The following is a 21,410-nucleotide window of genomic DNA, read 5'->3' on the forward strand; positions in this document are numbered from 1 at the left end:
CTCTTGAAAGTGAAAGAGGAGAGTGGAAAAAGCTGGCTTAAAATTCACCATTCAGAAAACTAAGATCATGACATCTGGTTCCATCACTTCATCGCAAATAGATGGGGAAACAATGGAAACAGTGAGGGACTTTATTTTCTTGGGCTCCAAAATAACTGCAGATGATGACTGCAGTCATGAAATTAAAAGATGCTTGCTCCTTGGAAGAAAAACTATGACCAACTTAGACAGCATATTCAACAGCAGAGACATTACTTTGCTGACAATGGTCCATCTAGTCAAAGCTATGGTTTTTTAGTAGTCATGTATGGATGTGAGAGTTGGACCATAAAGAAGACTTGAGTGCCAAAAAAATTGATGCTTTCGAATTGTGGTGCCAGAGAAGATTCTTGAGAGTCCTTTGGACAGCAGGGAGATCAAACCAGTCAATCCTAAAAGAAATCAACCCTGAACATTCATTGGAAGGTACTGACACTGAAGCTCCAATACTTTGGCCACCTGATGTGAAGAGCTGACTCACTGGAAAAGATCCTGATCCTGAGAAAGATTGAAGGCAGGAGGAGAAGGGGACAACAGAGGATAAGATGGTTAGATGGCATCACCAACTCAATGGACATGAGTTTGAGCGCTCTTTGGGTGTTGGTGAAGGACAGGGAAGCCTGGTGTGCTGCAGTCCATGGGGTTGCAAAGAGCTGGACACGACTGAGCTAAACTGAATGATATGTGATGTTGACATCTTTTCATATGTTTAATTTTCATCCTTAAACAGATATGTGTTAACATCTTTTGTCTGTTTTTAAACTGAGTTGTTTGTTTTCTTATTTTTGAATTTTAGGAGTTCTTTTGTAGATTTTGGATACAGACCTTTATCATATACATGTTTTGCAAATATTTTCTTCCCATCAGTGGCCTGTTTATTTCTCTTAACAGTGTCTTGCAGAGCAGAAGTTTTAAATTTTAATAACGTCCAACTTAATCAGTTTTTTTCTTTTATGGATATGCTTTTGGTGTTTAAAGTCATTGTCAAACCCAGGCCACATGTTTTTCGCCTATAATATCTCATAGGGGTTTTATAGTTTTGTGTTTCACATTTAGGTCTGAGATTAATTTTGAGTTAAGTTTTGTGAAAAGTGTGTGGTCTTCTTTTTCTTTTATTTTTTAACTGTGTGAATGCCCAATTGTTACAGCACCTTTTGTTGAAAGGATTATCTTTTCTTCATTGAATTGCTTTTGCACTTTTGTCAAAATTGATTATTTGGTTGGTTTTATTTCTGAACTCTATTCTTCTCCATTGACCTGTATCTCTTCTTTCACCATTACCATCCTGTCTTTCTTACTATAAGTAAGTGAGTCTTGAAGGCAGGTAACGTTATTCCTCATCTTTGTATTTCTTTAGTCTTGTGTTGGCTACTTCGGGTCTTTTGTCTTTCCATATGAATTTCAGAATCAGTTTGTTAATATCCACAAAGTAGTTTGCTGGGCTTTGTTTGGGATTGGGTTCAGTGTACAGATCAAGTTGGGAAAAAACTAGTATCTTAACAATATTGAGGCCTATATCCATGAACATAGAATATCTCCATTAATTATTTAGATTTTCTTTGATTTCTTTCATTAGAGGTTATAGTTTTTTTACAGATCTTACATGTATATGACTTAGTTTTTAAGTATTTTGTTTTTTAAGTGCTAATATAAATGGTATTGTGCTTTTACTTCTATCTCATTTTAAAAAATTTATTTATTTTTGGCTGTGCTGGGTCTTCATCACTCTATGGAGGCTTTCTTTAGTTGTGGCAAGCAGGGGCTCCTCTGTGGCAGTACACAGACTCCTCATTGTGGAGGCTTTTCCTGTTGCAGAGCAAAGGCTCTAGGTGCAGAGGCTTCAGTAGTTGCAGCACGTGGGCTCAGCAGTTGTGGCTTGCACGTGAGTTTTTACTTTTAAATTCCAGTTTATTGCTAGGATGTAGGAAAGCAGTGACTTTTGTGTATTAACTTTCTGTCCTGCAACCTTGCTGTAATTGTCTATTAGTTCCAGGAGGTTGTTTTTTTTTTTTTGTTGTTGTTGTTGTTGATTCTTTGGGATTTTCTTTACTTTTTGTGAATCTGTGTAACTTGTATTTCCTTTTTTAGTTTTATTGCATTAGCTAGAAATTCCAGTATGATGTTGAGTAGGAATGCTTTGTTCCTGATGTTAAGGAGAAACATACAACTTCTTACCTTTATGTTAGCTATAGGTGTTTTGAGGTGTTCTTTATCAATTTGATGGAGGTCCTTTCTACTTGTTTGCTGAGATTTTTCATTGTTAATGCATGTTGATTTCGTGAAGTGCTTTCTCTGCATCTATTGATAGATGACTCTTACTTCTTTTGCTTGTTGGTATGATGAATTTCTGTCCTTTATTGAGCCCATCTTTGCATGAAATGTTCCCTTGGTATCTCTCATTTTCTTGAAGAGCTCTCTAGTCTTTCCCATTCTGTTGTTTTTCTCTATTTCTTTGCATTGATCGCTGAGGAAGGCTTTCTTATCTCTCCTTGCTATTCTTTGGAACTCTGCATTCAAATGGGAATATCTTTCCTTTTTTCCTTTGCTTTTTGCTTCTCTTCATTTCACAGCTATTTGTAAGGCCTCCTCAGACAACCATTTTCCCTTTTTTGCATTTCTTTTCCATGGGGATGGTCTTGATCCCTGTCTCCTGTACAGTGTCACGAACCTCCATCCATAGTTCATTAGTCACTGTCTATCAGAACTAGTCCCTTAAATCTATTTCTCACTTCCACTGTATAGTCATAAGGGATTTGATTTAGGTCATACCTGAATGGTCTAGTGGTTATCCATACTCTCTTCAGTTTAAGTCTGAATTTGGCAATAAGGAGTTCATGATCTGAGCCCCAGTCAGCTCCCGGTCTTGTTTTTGCTGACTGTATAGAGCTTCTCCATCTTTGGCTGCAAAGAATATAAATCAATCTGATTTCAGTGTTGACCATCTGGTGATGTCCATGTGTAGAGTCTTCTCTTGTGTTGTTGGAAGAGGGTGTTTGCTATGAGCAGTGCGTTCTCTTGGCAAAACTCTATTAGCCTTTGCCCTGCTTCATTCCGTACTCCAAGGCCAAATTTGCCTGTTACTCCAGGTGTTTCTTGACTTCCTACTTTTGCATTCCAGTCCCCTATAATGAAAAGGACATCTTTTTTGGGTGTTAGTTCTAAAAGGTCTTGTAGGTCTTCATAGAACCATTCAACTTCAGCTTCTTCAGCATTTACTAGTTGGGGCATAGGCTTGGATTACTGTGATATTGAATGGTTTGCCTTGGAAATGAACAGAGATCATTCTGTTGTTTTTGAGATTGCATCTAAGTACTGCGTTTCAGACTCTTGTTGACTATGATGGCTACGCCATTTCTTCTAAGGGATTCCTGCCCACAGTAGGAGATAGAATGGTCATCTGTGTTAAATTAACCCATTCCAGTCCATTTTAGTTCACTGATTCCTAGAATGTCGACGTTCACTCTTGCCATCTCCTGTTTGACCACTTCCAATTTGCCTTGATTCATGGACCTAAGATTCCAGGTTCCTATGCAATATTGGTCTTTACAGCATCGGTCCTGGCTTCTATCACCAGTCCCATCCACAACTGGGTATTGTTTTTGCTTTGGCTCCATCCCTTCATTCTTCCTGGAGTTATTTCTCCACTGATCTCTAGTAGCATATTGGGCACCTCCCAACCTGGGGAGTTCCTCTTTCAATGTCTTGTCATTTTGCCTTTTTATACTGTTCATGGGGTTCTCAAGGCAAGAATACTGAAGTGGTTTGTCATTCCCTTCTCCAGTGGACCACATTCTGTCAGACCTCTCCACCATGACCCGTCCGGCTTGGGTGGCCCCACACGGCATGGCTTTGTTTCATTGAGTTAGACATGGCTGTGGTCCATGTGATCAGATTGGCTAGTTTTCTGGGATTATGGTTTCAGTGTGTCTGCCCTCTGATGCCCTCTCACAACACCTACCATCTTACTTGGGGGAAATAAATGGGGAAACAGTGGAAACAGTGTCAGACTTTATTTTTGGGGGCTCCAAAATCACTGCTGATGGTGATTGTAGCCATGAAATTAAAAGATGCTTACTCCTTGGAAGGAAAGTTGTGACCAACCTAGATAGCATATTAAAAAGCAGAGACATTACTTTACTAATAAAGGTTCATCTAGTCAAGGCTATGGTTTTTCCAGTGGTCATGTATGGATGTGAGAGTTGGACTGTGAAGAAAGCTGAGCGCTGAAGAATTGATGCTTCTGAGCTGTGGTGTTGGAGGAGACTCTTGAGAGTCCCTTGGACTGCAAGGAGATCCAACCAGTCCATCCTAAAGGAGATCAGTCCTGGGTATTCATTGGAAGGACTGATGCTGTAGCTGAAACTCCAATACTTTGTCCACCTCATGCAAAGAGTTGACTCATTGGAAAAGACCCTGATGCTGGGTGGGATTGGGGGCAGGAGGAGAAGGGGACAACAAGAGGATCAGATGGCTGGATGGCATCACCAACTTGATGGACCTGGGTTTGAGTAAACTCCGGGAGTTGGTGATGGACAGGGAGGCCTGGCCTTCTGCGATTCATGGGGTCGCAAAGAGTCGGACACAACTGAGCGACTGAACTGAACTGATGATGAATTTCATTAATTGATTTTTTGAGTGTTGAACTCCTCTTGCGTATGTGGAATAAATACCATTTGATTGTAGTATGTAATTAGTTTTACACATTGTTAGATTTGATTTGCTGATATTTTGTTGAGAATTTTTGTATCTACTCATGAGATGGGCTGAAGTTTTTCTTTCTTGTAATGTCATTATCTGGTTTTGGTATTTGAATAATGCTGGCCTCATACAAAGAGGAAGTTTTCACTTTGCTTTTAGTTTCTGGAAGAAATTTCAGAGAAGTGATATCATTGCTTTCTTTAAATATCTGTTAGAATTCACCAGTGAAACCATCTATGCCTGTTGCTCATTTTTGGAGGATTATTAGTTATTGATTTAATTTCATTAATAAGAAAGAAAAGTGACATCGCTCAGTTGTATCCAACTCTTTGTGAACCCATGGACTGTAGCCTACCACCCTCCTCTGTCCATGGGATTTTCCAGGCAAGAGTACTAGAATGGGTTGCCATTTGCTTCTCCAGAGGATCTTCCTGACCCAGGGATCGAACCTGGGTCTTCCGCATTGTAGGCAGATGCTTTATCATCTGAGCTACCAGGGATGTCCATCTAATTTCATTAATAGCTATCAGCTTATTCAGAACATCTGTTTCTTCTTGGGGAGCTTCTCCGTTGGCTCAGAGGGTAAAGAATCTGCCTGCGATGCAGGAGACCTGGGTTTGATCCCTGGGTCAGGAAAATCCCCTGGAGAAGGGAATGGCTACCCACACCAGTATTCTTGCCTGGAGAATTCCATGGACAGAGGAGCTTGGCAGTCTACAGTCCATGGTCACAAAGAGTCAGATAGGACAGAGCGACTAACGCTTACATTTCTCCTTGAGTATTGGTAGGTCGTGCCTTTTAAGGAATTGGTCCATTTCATCTCTTACAATGTTGTAGAAATAGAGTAGTGTATAATATTTATTTTGTTAAACTTTTAGTATCCAAGTGATCAGTAATGATGACCCTTCTTTCATATCTGATATTAGAAATTTGTGTTTCTCTGTTTTTTTTTCTTGATTGCATTAGCTAGAAAGTTGTCAATGTTACTGTTTTTTCAAATAGCCAGCTTTTGGTTTGATTGATTTTTTTCTCTTTTTCATTTCCTGTTTTCAGTTTCATGGATTTTTGCTTTTTATTGTTTATCTTCTCTGTTTGCTTTATACTTAAATTGTTCTTTTTCTATTTTCCTAAAGTGGAAGCTTTGACAATTGATTTTAGATCCATTTTCTGATGTATTCAGTGCTTCACTTTGGCTGTCACCCAAAGTTTGATGTTTTGTTTTCATTTAATTCAATATAATTTTAAATTTATATTGTGACTTGACCTTTGTATTATTTAGAAGAGTATTGTTTACCCCAAATATTTTGGGATTGTCCACCTCTCTTTCTGTTACTGATTAAATTTAATTCTACTGATTAAGTGTAATTAAGTTTAATTCCATTGTGGCCTGAGAGCATACTTTGAATAATTTTCTGTTCTTCTACACTTATTAATATGTATTTTATGGTGTATCTTGGTCAGTGTCCCAATGTAAACTTGAGGAGAATGTGTATTCTGCTGTGTTGGATAAAATATCTATAAATGTTCATTAGACCCAGTTGATTGATGGTGCTGTTCAGTTCAACTGTATTCTTGCTGAGTTTCTGCCTTCTGGATCTGTCAGTTACTGATAGAGAGATGTTGATGTCTTCAATTATAATACTGGATTTGTCTTTTTTTCCCCTGCAATTCTGTCAGTTTTTCCCTCAAGTATTTTGACACTTTTTTGGGGGGAGGGGGGTACAGATATCGTAAAGATTGCTACATCTTTTTGGAGAATTGACACTTTTCATTATGTAATGCCCTTCTTTATCTGTCCCTGATGATTTTCATTGTTCTTAAATCTTTTGCCTGATAGAAATATAGCGTCAGCTTTCTTTTGAAAGCATGGTTTATCTTTCTCTATTTCTGTACTTTTCATCTACCTGTGTCTTTATGGTGTGTTTCTTGTGGGTGTGTGTTCAGTCGTGTTTGACTCTTTCCGACCCCATGGACTGTAGCCTGCCAGGTTTCTTTGTCCATGGAATTTTCCAGGCAAGAATACTGGAGTGGGTTGCCATTTCCTACTGCAGGGAATCTTCCCAACCCAGGGATCAAACCTGCATCTCTTGTGTCTCCTACCTTGGTAGGCAGATTCTTTACCATTGTGCCACCAGGTAAGCCCATAGAGTTTCTTACAGGCAGTGTATTCAGGTCTTATTCTTTAGTCCATTCTGACAGTCTCTATCTAATTGTTTGATTAAGATCATTCACATTTAAATTGATTATTGTCATCAACCATGTTTGTGTTTTCTATTCTTTGCACTTGTTCTTTAGTCTTTTTACTTTTTCTTTTTTCTCTGCCTTTTCTGATTTGAAATGAACATTGAATATGCTTGTATTTTCTCTCCACTTACCATGTCAGTTATACTTCTTTTAAATATGTTTTTAGTGGTTGTCCCACAGTTTGCATCACTATATTTACAACTAATTTAATCCAGCTTTAAATGACATGGGCTTTCCTGGCAGCTCAGTGTTAAATTATGTGCCTGCCAATGCAGAAGATGCGGGTTTGATCTCTGGTCTGGGAAGACCCGCTGGAGAAGGAAATGGCAACCCTCTTCAGTATTCTTGCCTGGAAAACCCCTGGCAGGAGCCTGTGCAGAGTCAGACATGACTGAGTCACTGAACAGCAATAATGATGCTTCATGGGTAGTTCAGGTACCTTATATTAATACCAAAATATTTCTGTTTCCTCCCTCCCTTATAACATTGCTCTCATTCACTTCGTTTTTCTGTATGCTCTGATCACCCCATACATTACTGCTTTTATTTCTTTGAACCAGGTATCTATTAGCTCAGTTAGGAATAAGAAAATACAAGTTTTTTATGTTAGCTTCTTGTAGTCCTTTTCTGTCCTTCTTTGTGTTGATCCAGGTATCTGACCTATGTTATTTTCCTTCAGAGGAATTACTGTACATTAATGCACGGCAGATTGTCGTGGCGATAGCTTTTCTGTTTTAGCTTTGTGTCAGGCCAGCTCTTCGCTATCCTGTGGGCCGTTGCCTGCCAGGCTCCCCTGTCCGTGGGATCCTCCGGGCAGTACTGGAGTGAGTGCCATTCCTTCCTCCAGGGCATCTACCCCACCCAGGGATCCAATTCACATTGCTTATGTCTCCTTCATTGGCAGGCAGGTTCTTTACCACTAGCGCCATCTGGAAAGTTTTAGCAGGTTATTTATTTTTCTGTCACATTTAAGAGATTTCGTTTCTGTTTCATTGGATACAGAATTTTAGGTTGCTGGTTTTTTTCTTCTTTCAAGGCTTCTAAGTATTTCATTCTACACTTTCTTGATTGTATGATTTCTGGTAAGAAACCTGGCACAATTCTTAACACTTGTTCTTATGTAGGTAAGGCGTTTTCCCATTGATTATGCTCAGATTTTCTTTTTATTTGATTTTCTACAGTTTGAATATGATAGTGCCTCTGTGTAGATTTTTTTGCATATATCCTGCTTGTTTTTGTCTGAACCTCCTGGATTTGTGGTTTCTTGTCATTAATTTTGGAAAATTATTACTTCATTCATTACTTCAGTCATTATTACTTCATATATTTCTTCCACTCCTTACTCTCTTTCTTCTCTTTCTCTTATTGCAATTATGCATATATTATAGCTTTGGTAGTTTTCTCACAGTTCCTTGAAATTCTTTTCCTTAATTTTTGTTTTTTTTCTCTTTCATTGTGGGAACTGTCTGCTGACTTAACTTGAAGCTTCCTGATTCTTTCCTTGATACATTACCCATCTATCTTGCATTAGTGCTCTTAAGATGTTAATTGTAATTATTTCAAATTCCCTATTTAATAATTCCAAAATCCACATCATATTGGAGTCTGATTTTGATGCTTACTTTGTCTTTTCAGGCTGTGCTTTTTCTTGTCTTTTAGCGTGCTGAAGTTTTTTGTTGGAAGGATCTAGGATGTATTGGATAGTAGAAACTGAAGTAATTAGGCTTTTTGTTTGAAGTTTTATGTTCATCATGTTAGAAGTTGGGCTGTTTAGCCACTATGGAGAACAGTGTGGAGATTTCTTAAAAAACTGGAAATAGAACTGCCATATGACCCAGCAATACCACTTCTGGACATACACACTGAGGAAACCAGATCTGAAAGAGACACGTGCACCCCAATGTTCATCGCAGCACTGTTTATAATAGCCAGGACATGGAAGCAACCTAGATGCCCATCAGCAGACGAATGGATAAGGAAGCTGTTGTACACATACACCGTGGAATATTACTCAGCCGTTAAAAAGAATTCATTTGAATCAGTTCTAATGAGATGGATGAAACTGGAGCCCATTATACAGAGTGAAGTAAGCCAGAAAGGTAAAGACCAATACAGTATACTAACACATATATATGGAATTTAGAAAGATGGTAATGATAACCCTATATGCAAAACAGAAAAAGAGACACAGATGTACAGAACAGACTTTTGGACTCTGTGGGAGAAGGCGAGGGTGGGATGTTTCGAGAGAACAGCATGTATATTATCTATAGTGAAACAGATCACCAGCCCAGGTAGGATGCATGAGACAAGTTCTCGGGCCCGGTGCACTGGGAAGACCCAGAGGCATCGGGTGGAGAGGGAGGTGGGAGGGGGGATCGGGATGGGGAATACATGTAACTCCATGGCTGATTCACGTCAATGTATGACAAAACCCACTGCAATGTTGTGAAGTAATTAGCCTCCAACTAATAAAAATAAAGGAAAAAAAAGAAAAAAGAAGTTGGGCTGTTTAGTGTTAGATATAGCCCTAGGTGCCAGAGGGTTCATTTTCCTCTAGTGTTCATATTTTCTCTCTCTCTCTTTTGTTTTTTTTCTTTTGGGAGAAGTGGGTAGGTGGTGGAGTTGTTCCCTAAGTTCTTAAATAGTTTGTGTCTTGAAGCTCTCAGTGATAGTCTCCTGTAATTATACATTACCCCTGTTGTGGTGGCTAGATGTGAAGAAAGGGAAGCATTCTTTTATCTTATGATTAAATCCCAGTTTTTACTGGGTCTGAGTCTCTGTACTCTTACTTTGCAAAGTGTTTTTTAGCCTTTGTTTTTCTGCTCTAATGTGAGAAAGGAAACCTGGAGGGGGCTGGAGTTGGCTGGTTGCCTTTCGTTATGAAGAACACTCGGTCGATATTTTTAAATGGTTGCTTTTCCTCTTCTCTGTTTCAGGCAGGGTTTTTTCCTCTCAATTTCTTTTACTGGAAGTAAAACCCACAAAAGTATGCAGGATCCCTAAAACTATGCCCCCAGAGTTTCTGTCAAGCTAGTCCACTTTCAGTCTCCAGAAATTTATCAAAATTACCTTGTAATTTTTCCTATCAATTATTGGCTCTAGTAGCTTTGGCTTCAGATAAGGTGATCTCAGCTGTGATTATCTGTCTTTTGCTCTTCTCTCCAGATTACAGGGTGTTTGTTCCCCCAGTGACCTCAGCTCTTTGAGGAATCTAAAGAAAGTTGCTGATTTTCACCTAGTTCAGCTTTTATCTTGTCTCAGTAAGACTGAGAGAAAACTGCTAAAGCTCTTAACATTTTGGAGCTGATCTGAAAGTCTCTTTGCTTTCCTTTTTAAAGTCATATTAGCTAATCCCTTCATTAGTAAATGTTTCAATAGATTTCCTTTCTGGAAACAATTGTACCTAACTAGTGTTTTTTGATAGTTGGGTTCTGATAACTTTTTTTTTCCTTCTTCTTCTAGAGAAATTTCTCTGTTTCAACTTTCTATATCTACTAGGGTCATACTAGGTTCAGTTGGTACATTTTTTTCCACAGAGAGTTGTACATTTCATCCAAGTTTTCAAATTTATCTCTGTATTCTTGCAAAATAGCTGTGTGATTCTTAAAATAGTCTCTGCCTAGCAGGTTTTTTTTTTTTTTTTTTAATTTTGCTGGCTGTTTTTCTCTCTTTAATTTTTCCAGATATTAAATTTTTAGTTAATATTGACACAGTTATTAAATTTTGAGTTTCTGGTGTACTATAGAGAGCTGCACTGTTTAGTATGATAATTACTAGATAGTTTTGTTGTTGTTTAGTTGCCTAGTCATGTCTGACTCTTTTGTGACCTCATGGACTGTAGCGCTCCAGGCTCCTCTGTTCATGGATTTCCCAGGCAGGAATACTGGAGTGGGTTACCATTTCCTTCTCCAGGGGATCTTCCCCACCCAGGGATGGAACCCGTGTGACCTGCATTAGCAGGGAAATTGTTGTACCACTGAGCCACCAGATTTTGTTGCTGTTCAGTTGCTAAGTCATGTCCAACTCTTTGCAGTCCCATGGACTGCAGCATGCCAGGCTTTCCTGTCATTCATTATCTCCCTCAGTTTGCTCAAACTCATGTCCATTCAATCAGTGATGCCATACAATCATCTCATCCTCTGTCGTCCCCCTTTCCTGCCCTCAGTCTTTCCCAGAATCAGGGTCTTTTCCAGTGAGTCAGTTCTTCGCATCAGGTGGCCAAAGTATTGGAGCTTCAGCTTCAGCATCAGTCCTTCCAGTGCGTATTCAGTGTTGATTTCCTTTAGGATGGACTGGTTTGATTTCCTTGGAGTCCACGGAACTCTCAAGAGTCTTCTCCAACACCACAGTTCAAAGGCATCAATTCTTTGGTGCTCAGCCTTCTTTATGGTCCAATTTTCACATCCATACATGACTCCTGGAAAAACCATAGCTTTGAATATGGGTACCTTTGTCGGCAAAGTGATGTCCCTGCTTTTTAATACACTGTCTATGTTTGTCATAGATTGTCTATGTTTGGGCTTCCCTGGTGGCTCAGAGGTTAAAAGCTTCTGCTTCCAATGTAGGAGACCTGGGTTCAATCCCTGGGTTGGGAAGATCCCCTGGAGAAGGAAATGGCAACCCACTCCAGTATTCTTGCCTGGAGAATCCCATGGACAGAGTAGCCTGGTAGACCCCAGTCCATGGGGTTGCAAAGAGTTGGACATGACTGAACGACTTCACTATCTATTCACTGTGTTTGTCATGGCTTTTCTTCCAAGGAACAAGTGTCTTTTAATTTCATGGCTGCAGTCACCGTCTGAAGTGATTTTGGAGCCCAAGAAAATAAGTCTGTCACTGTTTCCAGTTTGTTCCTCATCTATTACCATGAAATGATGGAACTGGATGCCATGATCTTAGTTTTTTGAATCTTGAGTTTTAAACCTCTTTTCACTTCTCTTTCACTTTCATCAAGAGACTCTCTAGTTTCTCTTCACTTTCTGCTATTACATGGTATCATCGGCATATCTGAGGTTAATGACTCCATCAGAGTCAATGAGGTTATCTGAGGTTAGTTACTCCACATGTAGCAATACAGAGCAAATTTTAAATTGAATTTTAAAATTCAGTTCCTTAGTCTCACATTGGGCACATTTTAAGTATTCAGTAGCCACATGTGTCTAGCAGAGATTGTATTGGTCAGTACAGATACAGAATATTTTTATCATCACAGAAAGTTCTCTTGGACACTACTGCTGTATTATCTGTCACTACTTATTAGCATTATTTTGTAGAAATTTTGCAGTTTGCTTTGTATTTCTCCTTTGACCTAATGGAATTTTTTTATTCACTTGGAGAGATGTTTTAGATTTTGGTGTTTTTTTAAAGGATTTGTTAGTAATGTCTAACATTATTGGGTATTAATAAACTATAGTATTTTATTATAAAGTACTCTTTTATTTTTGCTTAAGGCTTAGGATTTCCTCTGGTCTGAAATTAAATTTGAACCTTGCTTTATTATTTCATTTGCTTGGTCTGTCTTTGCTATTCCTTTACAATGTAATTTTTGCTTTATTTATGTCTTTTGTATATGTGATAGGATTGGATTTTTGCCTTGTTACCTCATCTTAAAAATTAAGAAAAAATGTTGTGTTAAGGTCATTTATGTTTACTGATATGTTTGATGTCAATTCTGCTCTAATATTTTGTGATATTTTACATAAACTTGTAGAATCTTTCAGTATGTTGTCTTTTTTCTTTGATCTTTCTCTTATTAAAACAAGTTTCTTTTGGCATTTAGGATGGGTTGTGATTTTTAGTTTCCTTCAATCTAGTGTCATCTGATGTAACACTGTTAAGTCTCCCTGAGGAGATTTGCTGGGAACCTTTTCTTCCTCCTGTCTCTCCCAGTATCTGATTGTAAATGATGATCTTTCCTTCTAAGAGTTAGTATCTGTGAGGCAGTTAATAAGTCTATTCTGACTTCTACTTATTGCCTCCATTCTTCTCCCATTTTTGATGGATCTATCCTTTCTACCTTGTTGTAGAGCATATTTATGTACTGTTATGTTGTCGTTGTCTTCATGGTTAGTTTTGGTTCTTTAGTTCGGTGCCTTTAATTCATGTGATCAGATTTTACTTTGAAACTTTCCAGTCATTTCTTGAATATGCATAGTTTGTTTTTTAGTTGCAGGAAAAGTTCAGAAAACTTTATATGTTGTAGACCATCTATGCCTGTAAACATGAAGGATAGTTTAACTACATATGAAATCCCAGGCTCACATTTTTTTTATGTGTGCTTGGGTATTTTACAACTTTTTCTTTCATTTTATTTGTGTATAAAACATAGCTGTTGTGAAGTTTCTTGAAACCATAATTTTGTTTCTTATGAGAGACTTGTCTTTTCTAGCTGGATGTTTGAAGTCTTTAACGTCTAATAGTTTATACTAGGAATAGTCTCAGTTGAATTTCTAATATATCATGTATCCTTTTATAATGTGGATTCAAGTTTATTTTAGGAAAATTTTCTTCCAGCACTGTTTGAAATACCTTTCTGGTTCCATTTACATATTTATTGGACCGTCTACTTACTGTTGCTTTCTCTTTTTTGTGTGTCATTATTTTTCAGTTCAGTTCGGTTGCTCAGTCATGTCTGACTCTTTGCGACCCCACGGACTGAAGCACGTCCGTTTTCCCTGTCCATCACCAACTCCCGGAGCTTACTCAAACTCATGTCCATCAAGTCAGTAATGCCATCCAACCATCTCATCCTCTGTCGTCCCCTTCTCCTCCCACCTTCAGTCTTTCCCAGCTTCAGGGTCTTTTCCAATGAGTCAGTTCTTTGCATCAGGTGGCCAAAGAATTGGAGTTTCAGATTCAGCATCAGTCTTTCCAATGAATATTCAGGACTGATTTCCTTTAGGATGGTCTGGCTGGATCTCCCTGCTGTCCAAGGGACTCTCAAGAGTCTTCTCCAACACCACAGTTCAAGAGCATCAATTCTTCTGCACTCAGCTTTCTTTATAGTCCAGCTCTCACATCCATACATGACTACTAGAAAAGCCATAGCCTTGACTAGACGGACCTTTCTCAGCAAAGTAATGCCTCTCCTTTTTAATATGCTGTCTAGGTTGGATATAGCTTTTCTTCCAAGGAGCAAGCATCTTTTAATTTCATGGCTGCAGTCACCATCTGCAGTGATTTTTGGAGCCCCCCAAAATAAAGTCTCTCACTGTTTCCATTGTTTCCCCATCTGTTTGCCATGAAATGGTGGGACCAGATGCCGTGATCTTAGTTTTCTGTATGTTGAGTTTTAAGCCAACTTTTACACTCTCCTCTTGTACTTTCATCAAGAGACTTTAGTTCCTCTTTGATTTCTGCCATAAAGGTGGTGTCATCTGCATATCGGAAGTTATTGATGTTTCTCCCAGCAATCTTGATTCCAGCTTCTGCTTCATCCAGTCAAGCATTTCTCATGATGTACATTGCATATAAGTTAAATAAGCAGGGTGACAATATACAGCCTTGATGTACTCATTTTCCTAATTGGAACCAGTCTGTTGTTCCATGTCTAGTTCTAACTGTTGCTTCTTAACCTGCATACAGATTTCCCAGGAGGCAAGTCAGGTGGTCTGGTATTCCCATCTCTTTCAGAATTTTCCATAGTTTGTTGTGATCCATATAGTCAAAGGCTTTGGCATAGTCAGTAAAACAGAAGTAGATGTTTTTCTGGAATGCTCTTGCTTTTTCAGTGATCCAGCGCACATTGGCAATTTGATCTCTGGTTCCTCTGCCTTTTCTAAATCCAGCTTGAACATCTGGACATTAATGGTTCATGTACTGTTGAGGTCCGGCTTGGAGAATTTTGAGCTTTACTTTGCTAGCATGTGAGATGAGTTCAGTTGTGTGATAGTTTGAGCATTCTTTGGCATTGCCTTTTTTTGGGATTGGAATGAAAACTGATCTTTTCCAGTCCTGTGGCCACTGCTGAGTTTTTCAACTTTGCTGTCATATTGAATGCAGCACTTTCACAGCATCATCTTTTAGGATTTGAAATAGCTCAACTGGGATTCTGTCACCTCCACTAGCTCAGTTCGTTATGCTTCCTAAGGCCCACCTGACTTCACATTCCAGGATGTCTGGCTCTATGTGAGTGATCACACCATAGTGATTATCTGGGTCATGGAGAACTTTTTTGTATAGTTCTTCTACACAGAAGAACTTCTTCCCACCTCTTCTTAATATCTTCTGCTTCTGTTAGGTCCATACTATTTCTGTCTTTTATTGTGCCCATCTTTGCATGAAATGTTCCCTTGGTATCTCTCATTTTCTTGAAGAGATCTCTTGTCTTTCCCATTCTGTTGTTTTCCTCTGTTTCTTTGCATTGATCACTGAGGAAGGCTTCTGTCTCCTTGCTGTTCCTTGGAACTCTGCTTTCAGATGGATGTATCTTTCCTTTCCTCTTTGCCTTTTGCTTTTCTTTTCTCAGCTATTTGTAAGGCCTCCTCAGACAGCCATTTTCCCTTTTTGCATTTCTTTTTCTTGGGGATGGTCTTGATCCCTGCCTCCTGTCAGTGTCACGGACCTCCATATATAGTTCTTCAGGCACTCTGTCTATCAGATCTAATGCTTTGAATCTTATTTGTCACTTCCACTGTATAATTGTAAGGGATTTGATTTAGGTCAGACCTGAATTATCTAGTGATTTTCCCTACTTTCTTCGATTTAAGTCTGAATTTGGCAATAAGGAGTACATGATCTGAGCCATAGTCAGCTCCCGGTCTTGTTTTTGCTGACTGTATAGAGCTTCTCCATCTTTGGCTGCAAAAAATATAATCAGTCTGATTTCGGTGTTGACCATCTGATGATGTCCATGTGTAGAGTCTTCTCTTATGTTGTTGGAAGAGGGTGTTTGCTATGAGCAGTGAGTTCTCTTAGCAAAACTCTATTAGCCTTTGCCCTGCTTCATTCCATACTCCAAGGCCAAATTTGCCTGTTACTCTGGATGTTTCTTGACTTCCTACTTTTGTATTCCAGTCCCCTATAATGAAAAGGACATCTTTTTTGGGTGTTAGTTCTAAAAGGTCTTGTAGGTCTTGATAGAACTGTTCAACTTCAGCTTCTTCAGCGTTACTGGTTTGGGCATAGACTTGGATTACCATGATATTGAATGGTTTGCCTTGGAAACGAACAGAGATCATTCTGTCATTTTTGAGATTGCTTTGGACTGCGTTTCAGACTCTTGTTGACTATGGTGGCTACGCCATTTCTTCTAAGGGATGCTTGCCCACAGTAGGAGATAAAATGGTCATCTGTGTTAAATTCACCCATTCCAGTCCATTTTAGTTCGCCGATTCCTAGAATGGTGACGTTCACTCTTGCCATCTCCTGTTTGACCACTTCCAATTTGCCTTGGTTCATGGACCTAAGATTCCAGGTTCCTATGCAATATTGGTCTTAACGGCATCGGACTTTACTTCCATCACTAGTCACCCACTGCTGGGTGTTGTTTTTGCTTTAGCTCTATCTCTTCATTCTTTCTGGAGTTATTTCTCCACTGATCTCCAGTAGCATATTGGGCACCTACTGACCTGGGGAGTTCATCTTTCAGTGACCTATCTTTGTGCCATTTCATACTGTTCATGGGGTTCCCCAGGCACGAATACTGAAGTGGTTTGCCATTCCCTTCTCCAGTGGACCACGTTTTGTCAGAAGTCTCCACCATGACTCGTCTGTCTTGGATGGCCCTACAAGGCATGGCTCAGTTTCATGAGTTTCATTGAGTTAGACAAGGCTGTGGTCCATGTGATCAGATTGGTTAGTTTTCTGTGACTGTGGCTTTCAGTCTGTCTGCCCTCTGATGAAGAAGGATAAGAGGTTTCTAGAAGCTTCCTGATGGGAGAGACTGACAATGGGGGAAAGTGGGTCTTGTTCTGATGGGCGGGGCCATGCTCAGTAAATCTTTAATTTTCTAATCTGTTTTTTCTTTAGGTGTTTTTGGGCGGGGTTGGTGGAGGAGGGAGTATATTCTTTGTGTGTGTGTGTGTGTTTTGGTTGAGGTACAGTTGGCATACATTATATTAGTTTCAGATGTGCAGCCTAATGTTTGATATTCTGCATAATGGTTACTACGGTAAGTCCAGTTAACAACTTAGTATAATTGGTTCTAATTTAGTCTGTTTTCTGAAAGAAATCTATTTCCCCTCATTTGTGAGTCTTTTTTCCCCTCCAACCAGGTTTATTAAACATAACTATGTATACAAGGTGACCTAAACCTGCTGCTTCAGAACATGATACTTTCCTTAACTAGTATTTTGATAAGTTAGTCCACAGAGTGTCAAAAAGCAGCTCACTCTAAACTTAATAGAAAAGTGCCCAATGCATCTTACATGAATGGTCTAATTACTGGAATTCTAATCATTCTATATGATAATTAACATCAGGTAGGTAGGACTGAGTTTCTCTGACGGGCTGCTGGAGAACTGATGCAAGATGTCAAGAGGCCATTTTGTGCACTGTTACTGTGATGCCATCATGTTTCTGGATCATAATGTTCCCATTATCTGATTCTAGATACACCAAAGGATTATCATTCGGGTCTGGGGTTACCTTAGCTTGCTGGGCTAGAACTGATACCACCCCTGCATGCTCATCTGCTCGGATTCTGTGGCAACCTGTATTGAGTCCTTGGGAATCTGTGCACAGGACTCCAGCAGTGGATGTCTTTTTCATTATGTCCTCCAAGTGCTGCCCTGGGGTAGCCCATCCCCGCACGGTTGCCTACTTCGCTGCCAGTGTCCCATTTGTGAGTCTTAATAGCTCTTCTTATTGTCTAATATTTCTGAAGTGTTATTATTTCGATTACTGCTTAATAAAGCTTCAGCTGTTTTCTTAGTTTCTTTTAGTCATGTTGAAACACTAGTTAAGAATGTTCATCATTTTTTGTGGCCACATTTTTCTCATGTGTTTTTATTGTCTGTTAGAATGTGATTTATTTTACATGTATTATTTTTCCTACAATTTCTTAGTGTGGGCTTTCATTTTAACTTTCTAATGTTTAAACAAGTTTGGTTTTCCAGTAGTTTCATTTTATTTATTTTTTTTGGCCATCCCGTGTGGCTTGTGAGATTTAGTTCCCTGGCTGGGGATTGAACCAGCACCCTCAGCAGGGAAAGCATGGATTCTTTACTACTGGACCACCGAAGAATTCACTTCTAATAGTTTTAGATGGAAGAACTTCTGTAGGCTGAGGGGGTGGACAGGTGTAGTTTTTGAGCTTTGTGGCTCAAGACCTGTCTCCTTTGTGAAATATTTTTAAAATTTGGACTTTTGAGATATAATAAAGCTGTTTGCCTTTATGTCTGTATCTGTGCTTTGTGAGTATTTTGCTTTTTGGAGAGGCATCTTTGAATGTATTTTGCCCTGTGATATGTCTTGAGGTCTATATCGCTTGGACCTTTGCCAACTTAGCATATGAATCTTACCTCTCCTAGGAGTTGTCATTCTTTACACTTAGCTTAATTTATTTTCTGTTCCCAGCAGTTCCTCTTCAGAATGGTTTTCTGTCTTCCTAAAAATAAGGAGATATTTGCAGGATAGTTGTGAAATCCTCTTATGGTCTAGACTCAACATTTTATGAATGTTCTCAGGCCCCCTTGGAGATTTACCTTCTTTGCATTTATCTTATCTTGGAGTCTGTGAGGCCATTATTTGACTTAATCTAGTTCTCAGATTTCCATGGTTTCCATGGATTATTTCCTGTTGCTCTGATTTTGAGCTTGTTGATTTCTTTGTGAAGAGTTGACTTTTCTTTCGTTTTTCCATGAGTGGATCCTTTTAATTAGCATTTTGGGGACCACCTCAAATAAAAGAACTCCCTTGTCCTAGTGTATCTCCCTGTTTATTTCTCTTATATCATTTATTACAATCTGTAATTACTTTGTTTACAGTTGTTCCTGTTTACTTTCTGCTACTTCTCATTTGAACGTTAGCATCACAAGTGGGGATTCTTTCTGTCTTATTTATCAATGTATTCCTAGAGCCTAGCACAATGTCTGGCATATAGAGATCAGTAAATATTTGTTGAAGAACTTCAGCTTATGGTAAGGCCTCTTCACCATGCTCCTGTGTGAAAATTGGGAAGTATTTGAAAGTGAGTGTACAAGCGAATTTTTTTTTTGGGGGGGGGGGGGAAGCTAAAATTGTTATAGTATACTCTTCAACACTGTACAACTGTGTTGTACTCAAACAATTCAAAATTGTGTGAGTTGATTTCTATTTTGCATTTTGAATTGTCTTTTTATTGCATACGGTTTTTGTGTCTCAAACATTTTGTGCTACGTCCATTTTTTATTTATTAAACCGTAATAGCCTTGGCCGCAGGTGCCCCCCTCTGCTTGCGTAGTGTCCCCGAGGGCGGGGTCCGCACGCGCTGGAGGCTGCCTACAGGTAGTGGACTGTGTGCTGTCACTGACTGCTGCGTGAGGGGGATTGCACGTGACGCCTTGGATGAAATGTGTGGAGTCTTTTCATAGGATTGTGGAATATTGACATGGCCTCATGAATGGTGTTTTCTAATGTGCAATGCACTGCTCCTATTAGAGCTGGAAGAAACTTGAGATCAAGGAATTGAACCCTTCCCTTTACACTACAGTTAAAGGAGTTCAAGTCCTGAGAGATTATGTGATGTGTTTACCCAGCAGATTAGTGGCCAAGCCCCAGGGTCTTATCATTCCTAGTCAGAGCTGATTTCTTCTAGATGCATTTTGTCACATTATTCAACCAAAGGGCACAGGTTTTAGTAGGGTATTTTAAAACTACCAGAAGAAAAATATTCTCAGACTTAGCTTGACCGACTTCTTCACATTGAAATTAGAGGTAGCTTTTGGGTATCCAAAACTCTCAGTTTAAAATTGACTGGATTTACTGTTAAGTATACTGAGCATCCATTAGCAGAAAAAAATGTTAAGTGCTCTATTTTTTATGCCCAAGTGCTGCTTTTTGCGTTTAAGTATTCTTAAGAGCAGCAATTTAAAAGATGTTGCCAGGCAGGCTTAAGATTTGAACATGTTTAATCAAAAAAAGATTTTTAATTTGCTCACTTGAACTCAAAATGTCCAGTAAATTATCTTCTTATAATGCATTTCAATAGTTTGTTCCTGACATGTAGTTGGTAGTATAAGTAAATATACTACCTTAAAAAATTTGCAAAATACAGACATAAAACTTGGAAAAAAATTATTGTTGTATCCCGTATTTCAGTTGTCCATGTGTTTCACTATAGATTTTTATAGTCTTAATAGAAAAAATTAATTATTCACAGCCTTGCCTTTTTTAGTCTATATCTAAGAGACTTAATATGGCTTATTTTTATTTCCTTCAGTTTTGATTTTGCATTGGTAGGAATGAAAATGTACCTTTTAAAATTAAATTAACCCTGATGAAAAAAGGAAACCATTTTAGTCTTTAGCCCGTCTGTTTTATTGATTCTTCTTAACAAGTTCTCTGTTAGTTGTTATTTGTATTTTGCTTTTTAAAATGTATTTTAGAATGGCATATATTGAGCTTAATCTTAGTAGATTACTTTTCTTTATTATTTGGATCATATAGTTTCTGTATTGAATTGTGTCTTCTGTAGTTTTTTTTTTTTTTTTTTTGCTGATCATTTATTTGTTTTCTCAGACAATAGTTAAAATGTTAAACATTAGTCATGGAATACCTGGAAGTATGTTTTGATCACATATTTTGGTGGCCAGAAACAGCCTCCTGGGAGCTAGAACCAAAAAGCCATTAATTTCTATTCTGTTATTCCTTGGAGTCTCTTCTACTTTATGTCTGCTGCAGTCGTATCTTACTACTGACTGTCTCATTCTCTCTCTTTTGTCTCTTATTCTGTATACTTTTCCCTCTGTTTCATTGGTTCTATTTTTTATACATTATTTTCATATCACCATCCTATCTCTTAGGTAGCCTAGATTTGCTGTCACTGAGGTAGTTGAGTCACAAGTAGAAACATCACTGTCTGTCTGTGATTGCTTCTTCAGCAGAGGCTGTGGATGGGATGTTTCCCCTTTCAGAGATTAGGGCTAGTGAACTAGTATCAAGATTGACAGTTTGTAGTGAAAGAGGTTAATGTCTCTCTTGAGTGTTAGAAGAAGGAAAAACTATACCAGTAATGATGGTGGGTTTTATAGATCTTTGGAAGTTATGAGTAAGGATACTTAAGAACATGTTTTATAGAATGTTGCCATAGTGGCTGTGTCCCTGGTGATGAAGAGTAATGTTAATAATAGTCACTACCCTCAACTAGTTTCTCACTTGATTTCTAGAAGAGTGCAAATGGATTTTAGGAAGGAGCATCTGGGAGGAAGAACTAAACCTAATCTGTAGTTGACTTTAAGCTTTGAGGGATAATCTGTCACTTAAAAATTTTAAGAAACAGTTATATC

At 38.6% G+C, this 21,410-nt stretch overlaps 2 protein-coding genes across 3 annotated transcripts in view; one reads left to right on the forward strand and one right to left on the reverse strand.

Moving 5' to 3' along the window:
• The window catches only part of MKLN1 (muskelin 1), a 377,600-nt gene that overhangs the window by 201,539 nt on the left and 154,651 nt on the right, over positions 1-21,410 (forward strand). The window lies entirely within an intron of this gene.
• On the reverse strand, positions 16,718-18,465 carry LOC133072708 (ragulator complex protein LAMTOR5-like). Its single transcript, XM_061166273.1, has 2 exons — positions 18,447-18,465; positions 16,718-17,714 (listed from the first exon to the last, which is right to left on the reverse strand). The coding sequence occupies exons 1-2, from the start codon at positions 18,463-18,465 to the stop codon at positions 17,458-17,460; spliced, it is 276 nt and encodes a 91-aa protein (XP_061022256.1). The 3' UTR covers positions 16,718-17,457.

The sequence above is a fragment of the Dama dama genome, chromosome 18 (assembly GCF_033118175.1).
Source record: "Dama dama isolate Ldn47 chromosome 18, ASM3311817v1, whole genome shotgun sequence".
NCBI classification, from domain to species: domain Eukaryota; kingdom Metazoa; phylum Chordata; class Mammalia; order Artiodactyla; family Cervidae; genus Dama; species Dama dama.